This window comes from Mesoplodon densirostris, chromosome 4, assembly GCF_025265405.1.
Source record: "Mesoplodon densirostris isolate mMesDen1 chromosome 4, mMesDen1 primary haplotype, whole genome shotgun sequence".
NCBI lineage: Eukaryota > Metazoa > Chordata > Mammalia > Artiodactyla > Ziphiidae > Mesoplodon > Mesoplodon densirostris.
The window spans coordinates 181,706,090-181,720,315 of NC_082664.1; the positions used below are offsets into that span (position 1 = coordinate 181,706,090).

The 14,226-nt window shown below is 46.9% G+C and overlaps 1 protein-coding gene and 1 long non-coding RNA gene across 2 annotated transcripts in view; one reads left to right on the forward strand and one right to left on the reverse strand.

Moving 5' to 3' along the window:
• The window catches only part of ZEB1 (zinc finger E-box binding homeobox 1), a 201,760-nt gene extending 197,289 nt beyond the window's left edge, over nucleotides 1–4,471 (reverse strand). Inside the window, exon 1 of the mRNA XM_060097802.1 lies at nucleotides 4,390–4,471. Coding sequence (XP_059953785.1) covers nucleotides 4,390–4,447 — 58 coding nt within the window. The 5' untranslated portion in view covers nucleotides 4,448–4,471. The remainder of the gene's footprint in view (nucleotides 1–4,389) is intronic.
• Nucleotides 3,988–14,226, forward strand: part of LOC132488936 (uncharacterized) — a 110,425-nt gene continuing 100,186 nt past the window's right edge. The window contains exon 1 of the long non-coding RNA XR_009531822.1: nucleotides 3,988–4,168. This is a non-coding gene — a long non-coding RNA (uncharacterized LOC132488936). The remainder of the gene's footprint in view (nucleotides 4,169–14,226) is intronic.

The window sequence follows — 14,226 nt, forward strand, 5'->3', positions numbered from 1 at the left end:
AAATACCTAAAAAAAATTAGGGAAGTAAATACTTCTAACATTTGACCTAATAAAAGGCTTCTAAAAGTTTACAGTAACATTAACATAATTATATACACACAGACCAAAAAGACATAACTAAATACATTAAATCTCATGGAATATAAGTTACAATACCAATTTATATTTGTTGAAAAGAATTCTTTGAATACAAGCATACAATAATTAGTAAACTACAGAGACTCTTAAATGCATTTAAAACTTCAAAACAAATTTACATTCCTTAATTTACAATTGGTAAATTAAAAATTTATACACTACCTGAGTCTGAATCTTAATCAGAAGCGGAAGGAAAAGATAAAAATCACTAACATCTGAGTGACCGCTGGTAAATACCTTCTTCAGTAGTTGTCTGCCAACCCATGTATAGTTTTAAGTCTATGTAAGTTATGAAAAAATAATTACACAATATCACCGATCAGTCAATTTCAAATTTTCTTACCATATCCAACCATTTACATTTTTTAATGTCTAAAAATATATATTTCCAGGGATCTTACCATGAATGAAAAAGGAGATTTAAAAATATAGTATGAAAAAAATATATAGTAAGAATGCAAAATAAATATGGACCAATCATTACATAGTCTTCTCTAAACCTAACAACATAAAACAAAACTTTCTTTAAAAAAGCAGTAATACAACTGGTCTAAAGCAAGACTAAATTGACAGCAATCTCAGTTGCAAGATTTAAAAAGACCAAATTTATACAACTGTTCAAGCTAGAACAATCCTACTTCTTTCCCGTCCTAGCAGACTAGAAAATGCTTATGCCTAATTCACCCAGGGCTAGTTTTAAATAAGGGTAAGACCCGGAATTATACTGAAGGTCCCTATCAAAGCAGAGGTCCCAAATCAACAGGAGATAGATAGATTTATGGTATACTACACCAATAATCATTTTTGTTAGCATCCTCTACTGGTGGTTTCCAAAGACAGCAAGTAGAAATGCAAATGACAGAAGATATGTACCTGCCAGTCCATCTAGAGTGAATTCATCAGTATGTGGTCATTAGCAGCTAGAGTACATTTCTCAAGTAGATAAATAAATAAATAAATAACCACAAACAGGAGATGTGCAAAATGAGAAGGCAGATTTTTAAAATACAGCAAACAAAGCATTACATTATAAACCGTAAAAAAAAAAAAAATCAATTTAAGCCACTAACATCATCACCATAGAGTTACTACATAAGGTTTCAGGCTTTGGCCAAGCCTTGCTCAACTGTTTTACCCCTGTCAAGTTACATTACTTGATGCTCCCATTAATATCCTACTCTGCAGATATATTCCAGAAAGGAAATTAAAATGTTTTACTGAAGGCTTAGCAAAAAATCTGCATGCCTTATTTTAAAATGAACAAAAAATTATTTACATATAAATTACAGCATAAAGTATCTCTATGACCACCTCCCACTGTATACATCATTTATTCCTTCATTAAAAAGATTTAAGAGTTAACATTTTCCAAGCGATTCTCTCCAATAAACAACTGCAACTTAAATATGACTGCGTTGCTAAGAAATCTTAACCAGCACCTATCCTGAGGTTTCACAACACAATGGCATACAACTTCATTTTTAATTTGCAAATCATGAGGCTTAATCAAATAGCGTGGCTGTAATAATCAGCAATGGATGAAATGCATCTGAGAACAAAAAGAAATACAAGGACAGAGCCAACACTGATGAAAATGGAAGATACCTGTAGTAGCACAGTGCTATCTGAAACACCTTTTGTTTTCTGAGAGTGATGCACACTGCAGACGAGACATTTTGTGCTAAACAGCCCCAAATCTGTTTCTCTAATAGTAAACACAAAGGAAAAACACTGACAGCAAGCGCGGTAAATAAATCGCTCCCTTGAGAATGAAAGCAGCAGACTGGAGGGGCTGACACGCGCAGGGGAAAACTAAACACCATCTTTTTCTACCTGCGCAAGTTGCCATTTGCTGCAGCCGTCCAGCAGCTCTCTTTCCTGCTGATTTCAAGTACCTTTCGGGATCGCTTTTTCCCCCTAAGTCAGCTGTTGATATGCCTTATGGGCGTAATATTCGTATCACAGGATCTTTAGGAGGAAAATCCATCCTTTCCTGCTCAGGTAAACATGTTTACAGCAGCTGCACAGACGCTGGGTGGTTCAGACTCACATGTCACACACATGTCGTCAGCAACAAGAAAAGCCCCTTTCTCTGGCGACGAACATTTTAAATAAGGTAAAACGCGAACAGCCCTTTCCAAACCAACTTACCTTTCATAAAGCCACAGCAGCAACAGCTCGATATAGCACACACGCTATTTGACGCTAAAACAGGAAATTAAAATTGCAATAGCCTGTGCTCCGCTGCGGCCGTAACAAGTCATCTCTCCACAATGAGGACGCCCGATATTAGTTATCGATCATAACTAACGGAGGTCTTTAAAATACAAATGTGTATTTGGATAACTAACACTGTTCATGAAAGCGGTGATTCTAATGTCGACTCGAATATATTAAAATTACGTTTACGATTGGAAGGAAACATCTTGAAACCGCCTAAAACCTTCGTATCTGCTTCGAGACAGGAAATCCCACACAAAATCTGAAATTGCCAGGAAAGGTTACAAAACCTCGCGTTTCGCATCCCAGAGGGGAGGGAGAAAGGGGGCCCAGGCGTGGGGGTGGGGCGAGCGCCGGGGAGTTCTGACTTAAACCCGCATTTCCTCATTTTCTGGCGGACACGGCGATCCCATTTCAGGCGCCTTTATTTCCCGACTCTCAGAAACTCGTTTTAAAAATAACGCAGGAACCCACACGAGCCCCTCGGTCCGCTAGGTCCGTGCAATTCCTTATATAGACTCGGCCTCAGCCGGCGGCAGGGCCGTTGCCGCCCATTATTCTCCAAACAGGTACCGGGCGGGCGGGGGCCGCGCTCCAGCCTCGGCCCTGTCGCCGCAGGAACTGTCCAGACAATACCCACCAGCAGACGTTCGCTGCCGAGAGGTGGGCGGGCGGGCGGGCACAGCGGCGCCCGAGATAAGCAGACATGCAGTCAACTTACACCGTCTCTCCCAACTGCAAAAGGCGACTGTGCAAACCACCACCACATGTTCGGGGCTCGCGCTCGCTCTCTCGTCATTATTGTTATTTTTCTAAACTCTCACGCCAGGCAGGGCGGGTGTGCGTCCCCGGCGCAACGGCACTCATCAGTAAACACCGCGGCCCGCAGCGCAGGCAGCGGCGCCCCGCGTCCGTCGGTCCGGGCGCCCCTCCCCCACCCTCCTTCCACCCGAGACCCGGAGTGCCGTCCAAGCTCCGTTCGCCGGTTTCACGCCCCGCGCGTCCGGCCCAGGTAACAACTTCCCCAAACCGAAAGAGCACAAGGGAGGCGCACGCTCGGCACCCCATCCCGGCGCGGAGGAGGCGTCCTCCCGGGCGGGGACCTGTCTGCGGTGCTTCCCGGTCCCGAGACCAGGTAACAACTCCGCAAACCCGCCGCCCCCCGCGGCTCCCGCGGCCGCAGCTCTGCGCCCGCCCCGCCCGCCCGCGCCCCCGCCGGCTCCCCGCGGGACGCGGACCACGCTCGGGGCGCGGCGGCGGCCGCGGGCGCGGGAGAGGAAGGGCGCTGAGGCACCCGCGCCCCGCGCCGCGAAGCCCCGTCCCGCGCCGAGCGCGCCCCGCCGGCCGGTCCCAACTTTACCGCCGCCGGCCCGGCCCGGCCCGTCCGCCCGCCGCGCGCTCCGCGCCGCCCGCGCACACGCGCGCACGGACGACACGCAGCCCGCGGCCGCCGCGTCCCGCCGCCGCCCGCCCGGCCGAGCCGCGGGGCCCGAGCGCCGGCGCCGGCGGGGCTGCAGCGCGCGGAAGCTACTCTACACAGGCAGCTCCGGGCACAAGTTAGTTCCTCAGCTCCGGGGCCTCGGCGCCGCGGGGACGAAACGCCGAGGGCGCTGAGGAGGAGGGGAGGGGGGCGCCGAGGGGCACAAGAGTGGGGAAAAGTGCGGAAAGAAGCAACAGCCGCTCCCTCGGAGCCCAGAAAAGTGGACGCCGCGTCCCGGCCGCCCGCCTGCGCCGGGGATGCGGCGGCGGCGGCGGCTAACGGTCCAGCGAGGCGGCAGGGGCGGCGGGAGCCGCTAGGCGGAGAGACCAGGTAAGAGACATAACGGTTCAGGGAGAGCGGGCGGCCGCGGCGCGGCTCCCGAGGCGGCGGCCCGGAGGGGGGCAGAGAGCACTACTTTCTACTTTCCCACTCCACTTGGCCCGTCCCTACCCGGCCGCCCCCAGCCCGGCTCGCCCCCCTCGCCCCCGGGGGCGCCCCAGCCGCCCGGCTCCCCCTGACTCCGCCGCTCCCCGGTCCCCTCCGCCACTCACCGTTATTGCGCCGCGGGTTCGCCTGCTTTCTGCGCTTACACCTGGGGCCATCCGCCATGATCCTCTCGCTTGTGTCTAAATGCTCGAGTCACCTCCTCCCCCTCCCTCCCTCCCCCTTCCCCCCCGCCCCTCCGCCTCCACCCCTCCCCCCTCCCCACCGCACCTGGTTTACGACACTCGCGGCTTTACGACATCACCTTCCTTACACCTAGAGCCGCTCGCTCTACGGCCGGAACCTTGTTGCTAGGGAGAGGACGGTTTGCGGCCGCTGGGGGAGCGGCCGAGTTTGCATTGAGGGGCGAGGGAGAAGTTTCCCCCAGGTGTCGCGGGCTGGGGGCGGGGGCGCTGGGGAGCGGTGTGGACGTGGTCCGAAGGGCGACTGGCCGTCGGAATGAGAAAGGTAAAGTAGGAGGCTCTGAACCGGCCACACCCGCCGCGGCCGCCAGGGGCACGATCGGGTCTGGCTGATTCTCCCCGGGATCCGGTGTCCTCGGAGCTGCCCCCGGAGTGGCCGGAGCGACCTGTCCTCCCTCCTCCTCACGGGGAGCTCACGCACCCCCGGCCGCCCGGGGACGCCCCGGGATCGGGGGCAGGCAGGTCCGGGGAGCGGCGAGGGGCTGGTTCGGGACACGCGGTGCCCGGGGAGAGGCCACCTGACCCCGCACGTCTGACTCTCTGCCCCTCCTCGGACGCACGGTTTTCCCCCGCGCGACCCGGGATGGGAAGTGACTTCAGCGAGATAGAAGCCCAGCTGGAGCGACGGAGGGGCGAGGAGTTCCGCTTGCGAGCCACCTCGGCGGTAACGCGGCCTGAGTAATGCCCACGCCGGCCTGTCTCACTTCCTCCTCCGCGCCGGGCGCTCACCTGCTGTCACCTCGGCCGCCCCCGCCCCCGGCCGGCCAGATCCGAGGCTTCCAGACTTAGAGCTGAGGTTATCAACAGGCCGCGATTTAGTACCTAGACGGGCAGCTGTGGCTGCGAAGGACCTTCCGGCAAGAAAGGAGGGCCGGCGGAGGAGGTCTTGGGGGCAGAGCGGTTGCGGTCTTCTCTGAGCTCTTTGTACAAGTTCGGGGACTTCTGAAGGGCCACGTAGATAACACCACAAATACCAAGGAAGTCAGGTCTTAAGTGCTCGGTAGGGACTTAGCTTTCCCCTCCTCCCCGCCTTCAAATGAGGAAATGTCTTTGGGACCAACCTTACGGAATAAGTGAGCCGGGCTGCACTTCGAATCGTGCAGTTCCAAGTGAACACGGTAAGAGATGACAGAGAAATTGAGGAGACCGGAGCGTGACAAAGTATGAGAAATAACCCAGTCACCTAGCACAGTGCTGTCACAGTAGGTGCTCAATAAATTCATGCTTATAATTTCTGCCGTGCCTATGGCTGGACTTTTTTTATTATGTTAATCTTCTAAACACTCTCCAGACTTTTAGAAGATTCATTAATAATCTCTTCACACCTTTCAACTGAAATAAATTTACAGCTGAAGTCTGGTAATTTAAAATTAGAAAGTTTAATCCTGAATATAGATGAAAATTCTCTCCCACGTTTGCTTTGGCATTTTGAGAAGTGAATGCATTATTTATTGGTGCGTGAAATGTGACTGTAAGTATCCTTTGCTATACATTATGTCTATATGTCTGCTCCCTTCCTCAAGGCCACAACTAGAATCATCCGTCTTAATGATCATCTTAAGTACAGGCATCCCTGCCTTTCTTCAGTACCGTGTTAATTGACCGTGTACATGTGAGAACCAGAGCCACGTTCGTGCTTTGCTTGGTTCAAGTGGTGCTTTTTCCCTACCCTCTTAAGAGCTATGTGATGTTCTTCAATTTCCTTCTGGATCAGCTTGTAGACTTTATCCTTTGCTGGCATCTCCCCACTCCCCCCGCCCCAGCGCACAGGCAGGCACACACACGCACAGCTTTTTTACAGCTACCCTAATTTCCAGTCAGAAAGGAAAAAACAAAACAAAACAAAACTTTCTAACTCTAGTGCATATTTCACTTACTTTTAAACTTAGGAAGTGTCACACGTCTTTCTGAGGTGCCTGTCCTGATCCCCCGACTAGGCTTTCTTCATTGTTCATCCTTACCTTGAAATCAGAGAGACAAAGTCAAGGGATAAGCCAAGTGGAAGTCATCTTCCTTACTTTAGTCGTTACTGGTTTAGTTAGTTTGGGCCAGACTATTCAACTTCTTGCGGACAGTTACCTTTTTTGTGTTTTGTTTTTGCTGGTTCATTTCTGTGCCCTTAGCACCTAGCGGAGTACCTAGTCACATAGCAGATGCTTGGTAGGTAACTATTTCTTTTAAAAGTTAGTATCGTTGACTTTTTCTGAATCTCTTCTTGGCTTTAAAGTAAGGGTTGTTTATCTGCCTTCATCACATTAGTTCTTAGGAGCAGTTGAAATCATGAATGTGAAAGCTGTTTTCTGTCGTTTATATTCTGCCTTATTTTGAGACTAATTGCTCTTGATTTTAGATTCTCCATAGTCATTTTTCCCAAATGATTAATCCCGATCACTTCTGGTTTTTAAATATGCACAGGAAATATTGATGTTCCAAATTTTCTAATACAGAATTTCAATTTTGTAAAATCCTACAGTCATTAGACATAGATTATAAATTTAATATGTGGTTAATGTGCTTATTTACTGTAATGTTCCCAAAATTATTGAACGCTAGACTGGAAAGAAAGCAGGCAAAAGTAAATCTCAAAATAGATTGCTGCTTTAAAGCTGATGCGTATGTGATGGTTGCTTTATCTCTTAAATGTAACTAAAGAATTGGAAAAAATCTTTAGAATAACTTTAGAAAAGGAATTTCTAAATAAATGTGTTAAACTTTAGGTTTCTTTAGTCAATTATACCTCAATTTTTAAAAAATTAGGCTTACTTTATTCACACATGGTGGGGATACTTGTTAGAGTTTAGCATGGGTCCTGTATTGTTGTTGGTTTTAGTCATCGTAGTGTCATTATACAATATGTATTCAATATGTGCTCCTCGCTCTAATGTCACTGAAGTGTCAACACTACTTCCAGGGAGCACTGGGATTGCACATGCTGAAGGAGAGGTAGACTGCTAAAACTAAATTACTGTAATCTTTTCTAAGGTCCCAGGGAAAATGTAAATGGGTAGAATATTTTCAGTATTGAGTTTTTTTCTATAAATTTTTCATAAACCCCTTGCACCTGCTGTTTGCATTTCATGTAAGATTCATGTTTAAGCTAGGATAAAATTTGACATGAAATTATTTTAAGTTTAAAATGTACATACTGCACAGTGTTCCACATGGAGCATATGATTTCCACGTACCTCACTTCCTGAACACATTTGAGAAGTAGAACATAATGTGATTCTATAATCTTTGTTAAAGTAAGAAATCGGTTATTTTCACGGCAAGTTAATATATGTATTTCATGAAATAAGTTGACTTCGCTAACTTGTCAGGCTTTAATCTTAAAGTCTTGAGACATGTTGTCCATCAAAGGACAGCATGGAGAAGCCCCTGGAGAGCGGCCCTGCAGTCCGTGCTCAGTAGTGACTCTGGGTGTACATGGGTCACCATGCGTTGCAAGAGGGCAGTTCACCAAATTCTGTGTCACCAGATCAGGAAGGAAACAAGGCTACGGGGTGGCACAGAACCAACAGTTGTCCTGAGGACCCACACACGCTCTTCTAATGAAGCCTCCCAGGAGGTAATAATAGGGACAGGTGTTTTCCCCAAACCTCCCTGTGATTTTATTACATATTGCACCACAAAACTTTTTCCCTCTCTGGGGAATAAGGCTCCTATTTTTAATATAAGTCCATGAAATGTTAACCCATGGAGCTTCTAATCTGGGGGACAGTTTTTCAGGAACATGTCTAACGTAGAGAGATGTTAAATGTAAATAAACGTAGAGGGAGATAGATGTTTGAAGGCTGTTAATGAACATCCAAAAAGTAAAGCTGATCTTTTCCGTAAAGTCACAGTGATTAAAGCGATTGCATTCAAAGGCTGCCTCTACAGAAGAGAGATTACAGTTTCTGTTATTGAAATCACTTGTGAACGTGAGTAGCATTTTTTTTTCTTATACTTAACAACTGTAGATAGGTAATTTGTACTAGAGAGAAGGAAAGCAACATGCATATTTTGGATTTGAGGGAATTTTAAGAATCTACCGTGGTATCAGGGGTCTGATATCAGGTTTCTGATATTCTGTTTTGCTGTTTTTCCCCCTTTGTCTCGATGCATTTCTTTTCTCTGGCATCTTGGCTTATTTTTAGCAGCCGACTGGTTCTGCTGCAGAGTATTGCTGTTTCTTTGACCTACAGTCCTAGCCTTCTGTATTCCACAGACCTTCAGTTATAATCACTGCCACTATTCAATCCTTTGAGTATACATGTTAAAAATATTTGCAGTCAATAACAGGTTTTAGATGTCCCACCACTGTGTTAAACTCACGTGGAAAAGTTGGCAATGAGAAACACACTGTGTTCAGACAGACCCACAACTTTCAGGCCCCTGGTCAGGCCCTTCAGAAGTTCTTCCGTCTTCCGCCTCCATTTTTCTTCGCCCACTCTCTTTAGCCCACTTGCATAAGTAGATCACACCTGGGCCCCTCTCTGCTCTTTCATGTTTTAATCATTCTCTTCCTCCATCTTTCTTTGTCCCAGGTCTTGCCCAGATCTGTTTGGATCGATTCCCTTTTTCTTTTTGTTCAAGGCCTTTTGAATCATCCCCACCCTGTGAAACATCAGTACTTCTCCGTATTATGCTGGTTCTATCCTCTGTCCATCAAAGTCCAGTCTCTGCCTTTCTGTGCTCTGAAAGGCTGATTCCTGTGGACCACATCACCCAGGCTCCTTTGCCCTTTGGTTTCTATTTGATTTCAGCCCATTTGGAGGCACTGGCAGATGATCAGAGGAAGGAAAGAGAGAGAGGTCAGGATATTAATTTCACCTTCCCCCACACTCCCTCCTGCCTGTCTGTGGCTTTTGGCAGGCGCCTGGCTCCTCTACCTAAGGCCGTGGCTCGGGTCAGACAGTCCTGTCCCATGGCTACAGGTCTTGGCAAGTTCCAGAAACTGCGCCTTCCCTTTGTCCTTTCAGGCCTAGAGAGGGTAATGGTTTCCTCCTGCTGTGAGTCCTTGGGTACTTTATCCCTTATTGGTTCCCCTAAAGCCTGCCCACGTCCATGTAAGTAGTCTCTTCATCAAACTCTCTGCGATTCACCCTTGGGGCATGCCATCTGCTTCCTGTCAGGCCCCTGAGTAGCACATGTCTAGAAATAAAATATGTTTTTAGCCTTACTTCTTTTTTTTATGATTTAAGAATTTTTTTAAATTTTATTTATTTATTTTTGGCCGTGTTGGGTCTTCGTTGCTGCGCGCGGGCTTTCTCTAGTTGCGACGAGCGGGGGCTACTCTTCGTTGAGGTGCGTGGGCTTCTCACTGTGGTGGCTTCTCGTTGCGGAGCACGGGCTCTAGGTGCGCAGGCTTCAGTAGTTGTGGCGCACGGGCTCTAGAGCGCAGGCTCGGTAGTTGTGGTGCACGGGCTTAGTTGCTCTGCGGCCTGTGGGATCTTCCAGGACCAGGGATCAAACCTGTGTCCCCTGCATTAGCAGGTAGATTCTTAACCCCTGCGCCTTATTTCTTATTAGTCAAGAATTCTGTTTCCATCCATTATAACACTAGAGTTTGAATGTGATGTCATCACTGACAGGCATATACTCATGTTCTAATATGTGTACATGCAAAATCTGGCAAAGCTTAGGAATGTGCCAGAGTCTATGACATGGTAGTTATTCAGTTACTGTTTTTGAAATGAGGGCCCCTGCCTTGGTTGATCTGAAAGTAGGAGAGACGAAAACCGTGAGTGGGAAGGCATCACAGCACTACAGTATGAAGGTGGAGGTGGCTGGTTGTCCCCATACCTTTCTTCCCCTTTAACAGTGGAACCTGCCACACTTGTCACGTGGCCCCTGGCGTGGCCACGGCACATACCTCGCTGCTGCTGTGCCTCTCAGTCCTGGCCCGTGAGTTGTGAGTGACGCCCTGGTTGGTGAGGTCCCTCAAGAGGGAGCGGTTCACCATTCCTTAGAACTTCTCTTCTTGCTGGCTGGGATCAGACCTGCTGACGAGGGCCCCTTCAGGTTAAGGAAGGCACAGCAGCAAGACTGAAGGAGCCCAAGTCCTTGATGGTGTGGGAGTGCATAACCAGCCCTCGACTTCTGCCTCCAGAGCTCTGTTCTAGAGAGACAAGTAAACTTCGATCTTCTTCCAGCCGCTATTGTCTTAGAAAACTCTGCCATATGGAGCGAAGGTTAACCTTGTCTGATGTGTTGTAGGTATTGTGTTAGTTTCCTGTTGCTGCTATAAAAAAATTACCACCAACTTGGTGGCTTAAAACAACACAAATGTATTATCTTACGGTTCTGGATGTCAGAAGTCAGAGTGGGTCTCGCTGAGCTGGAATGAAGGTTTTGGCAGGATTGGGTTTCTTCGGAAGGCTCGAGGGGAGAACCCATTTCCCGGCCTTTTCCAGCTCTGAGGCCGCCCACGTTCCTTGACTTCTGGGCCTCCTCCGTCTTCTAGGCCAGCAGCCCAGGGCAGAGCCCATCCCGTGCCGCCAGCTTGCTAGCTCTGTTTCTGCCCGGCTCTTTCATGTCTGAGGGCTTTTGTGGTTAAATTAGGTCCACCTGCATCATTCAAGGTACCTTCCATTTCAGTGTCAGCTGATAATGATTAGTGAGCTTAATCCCATCGGCAGCCTTAATTTCCCTTTGCCGTATGACCTAACATAACACACCGTCTGTGCCCCGGGGATTAGGGCATAGACGTCTTTGGGGGCCACTATTCTGCCTACCAGAGTATGCAAGCTCTCAGTTTCGTGACTGAGAAACATGTTTGTATCGATTAATTTGTTCATCTTTAATTGATAAGCAGCTTTAAAGCCTTTTGCTAAGTGGTCATTACTTTTTATGTAACATTGAACATCGTGCCACATGGAAGTTCTAATAATAATTCATTGGTTCATTTGTTCACCTAATACTCTAGCATTCTAATGGGACAGGCACTGTGTGGGGCTAGGAATGCCTAGTACGTACGGTCCCTGACCTCAAGCAGCTCACAGGTCTGTGGAAGAAACAAACTGACCAAGAGCCTGTTAACACGAGTGTCAGGTTGGCGTAGTACACACAGGAGAGACTTCTGAAGTACCCTGGAGTCAAGGAAGTCTTTCTTGAAGAAGTGATGGAATTTGTCGGGGGGAGCGGGGAAGAGTGTTAAAGGCAGAAGTGACAACAGAAGTCTCCGGATGCAAGTCTTGTGCTTTGGGGCAGGGGACGGGGGGCGGTAGGGGGCGTGAGGAGGTGGCAAATCCGATGGAGGGACCGCAGCAGGTAAAACCCCACGTGCTCCAGAAGAGGCTGCAGAGGTGGGTAGGCAGGGGCCAGATCCCGTGACGGCGCTAAGGTTTGGGGACCTTATACTGACGCATTGTAAGCCATGGAAAGGTTTCTGTAAAGTCAAGGGTGTCCACGTCATATGTGCTGATTAGTGTCGTGGGTGCTAGGGACGGGGAGCGGGTGAGCAGAGCAAGCGTCAAGGGAGCTTCAAAGGGTTTTTCCTCTGGAAGAATCGTTCACTAAGGAAGAAGTCAGCAAGTAAACGCAGTGCACAGATGAGCTGTGACTATCCACATGAAGCACAGGTGAGAGAGAACGTTTCCAGACTTTATTAGCAAGTAGGGTAACACTGCTGTGAAAAGCAATGTAAAGCGTAATTAATATTGAGTCTTTACATTATTAATAGAGCTGTTTTGGTTTATACATTCTCATAGTGCTCTTACTAGCTCCTAGTACTGCATTAGGACATGGCAGGCCCTCGAAATTGTACACTAAACGAATGAGTATTTTTAAAAAGGGTCTCCAGTGTGTCTTTTAACACTTGCTTTTTTCCCCCAGTAGTATGTTTACTACAGCCTAATGCACAAAAGCTAACATCCTCCCCGTTCAGATTCAGCTGTCTTTGGGATTACCGTACATATTTCCAGGGAGGCAGGATAGTTTTCTTTCCCTAGATTGCACATTCTCTCAGCAGTTTTCCAGTTGTATCAGAATTCTTGGGAATTGGGCAAGCAGCCCCACATAGCTAGTAATTCCCTCACACCTTTCAGAGCACTTCCCACCTACCACTGCTGTAGCATTTACTACCTTTACTGGGTGATTGACATCTCTCTCCTCCTAGCCTGAGCTTTTCGTCTTTGTATTTCTGATACCTAAAGCAATGCCTGTCTAGTGGGAAGTCCGCTCAGTTAATTATGGAAAAGAGTGAAAGTTCCTGCCATTTGTGAATCATTCTGGTGGAGGGGTTTTGTGAAGAGCAAACGAGATACTGTATGTGAAGTTTTACATGGTGCCTGGCACATGGCAAACAGTAAATGACAGATAATACAACAAAGGCAAATTCTTGGGCAAAGAGCAGAGTCAGATATTAAGAGCATAATCCACTAGAATTCCTACACAGTGCCTTTCTGTTCAGGCTAAAAGATAAGATGATTTTTATCCCTGAAAATGTCACTTCAGGCGTAGGTGGAATGATTCTAATTAAAAGGCAGAAAGAGGAGATGATATTAGCATGTTGTTTGTTTAACGTTAGCTGGAAGGTTTGTTATATTGTCTAGAGATACTGTTAGCTCCCATTAGCTATATTATCTATGGAAAATCTATCTACACAGTAAGTGAACTTACTTCCCTAGTATGAGTAATGCTGTTTGCAATGCAGTTAGATGACGTGTGGCACTTTTTAAAAATACAGGTTAAAAATTACGAAAGGAATATAAAAACTCTCTTTGTTTTGTTTTCTGGTTTGTGTGTAGCAGACACCAATTCAAAGTGGCCCAAGCAAAAAAGAGAGGGATTTTTAATAAGGATGTAAGTGTGTGGGGGTTTTGCCATGGAATCCGAGAGCAGGGGAGCAGCCAGGTCTCAGGAGGGAGGAGCTGGAACACCTGTACATCTGCAGGCAGTGTCCCTCCCTTTCTCACCTCTGCATCCCTCTCGCATCCGATTCATTTTCTTTGCAGACCTCCTGCTGGGCATGAGGGTGGGATGGACACAGGAGAGGTCTATTACGCAAGGCTTAGGGTGAAAGCAGTCATCCCTACTCCTGCCCCAATGTTGGGATTATTCACTTTTCACGTGTAGTTTATAGTTATAATAATGCCTAGTTTTTGCCATATTCATATATAAGAACCATGTATAATTTAGTAGTATTATACTATTTTCACTTAACAAACACATTTTCCCAGGTAGGCACAGAACCTTTATGCTTGAATTTTTTTTTTTTTTTACTTAACTATAACATTCTTCAAATTGATATACTATAACTTACTAAACCAGTTATATATTGTTGAACATTTACATTATTTCCAATTTTTTGTTTTGTGAAGAATGGACACTATTGTATGGTCTTTGATCATTTCCTAGGGAAATATTCTCAAAACTGGAATTACTTTGTAAGTGGGAATGAACACGGTTGTATCTTTTTAAACCTATTGTCAGCATGCTTTTGAAAAGGGTTGTACAAACATATGATGCCACTAGAAATATATAAGAATTTGTCTCACCAACACTAAAAATTTTTGAAAATTGGTAGCTTATTCACACTGATTGGAAACATACAAATCACTCTGTGTTTTAGAATATGTACATAGGAAGACACTTAAATGGACTAAGGAAGAACATATATGACTATATAGTAAATTCCATACTGGATTAAACTGTTAATAATTCTAGCCCTGGATCTTGAGACCTATTCAAGCCCTTTCATACCTAGTGTTTTTAAAA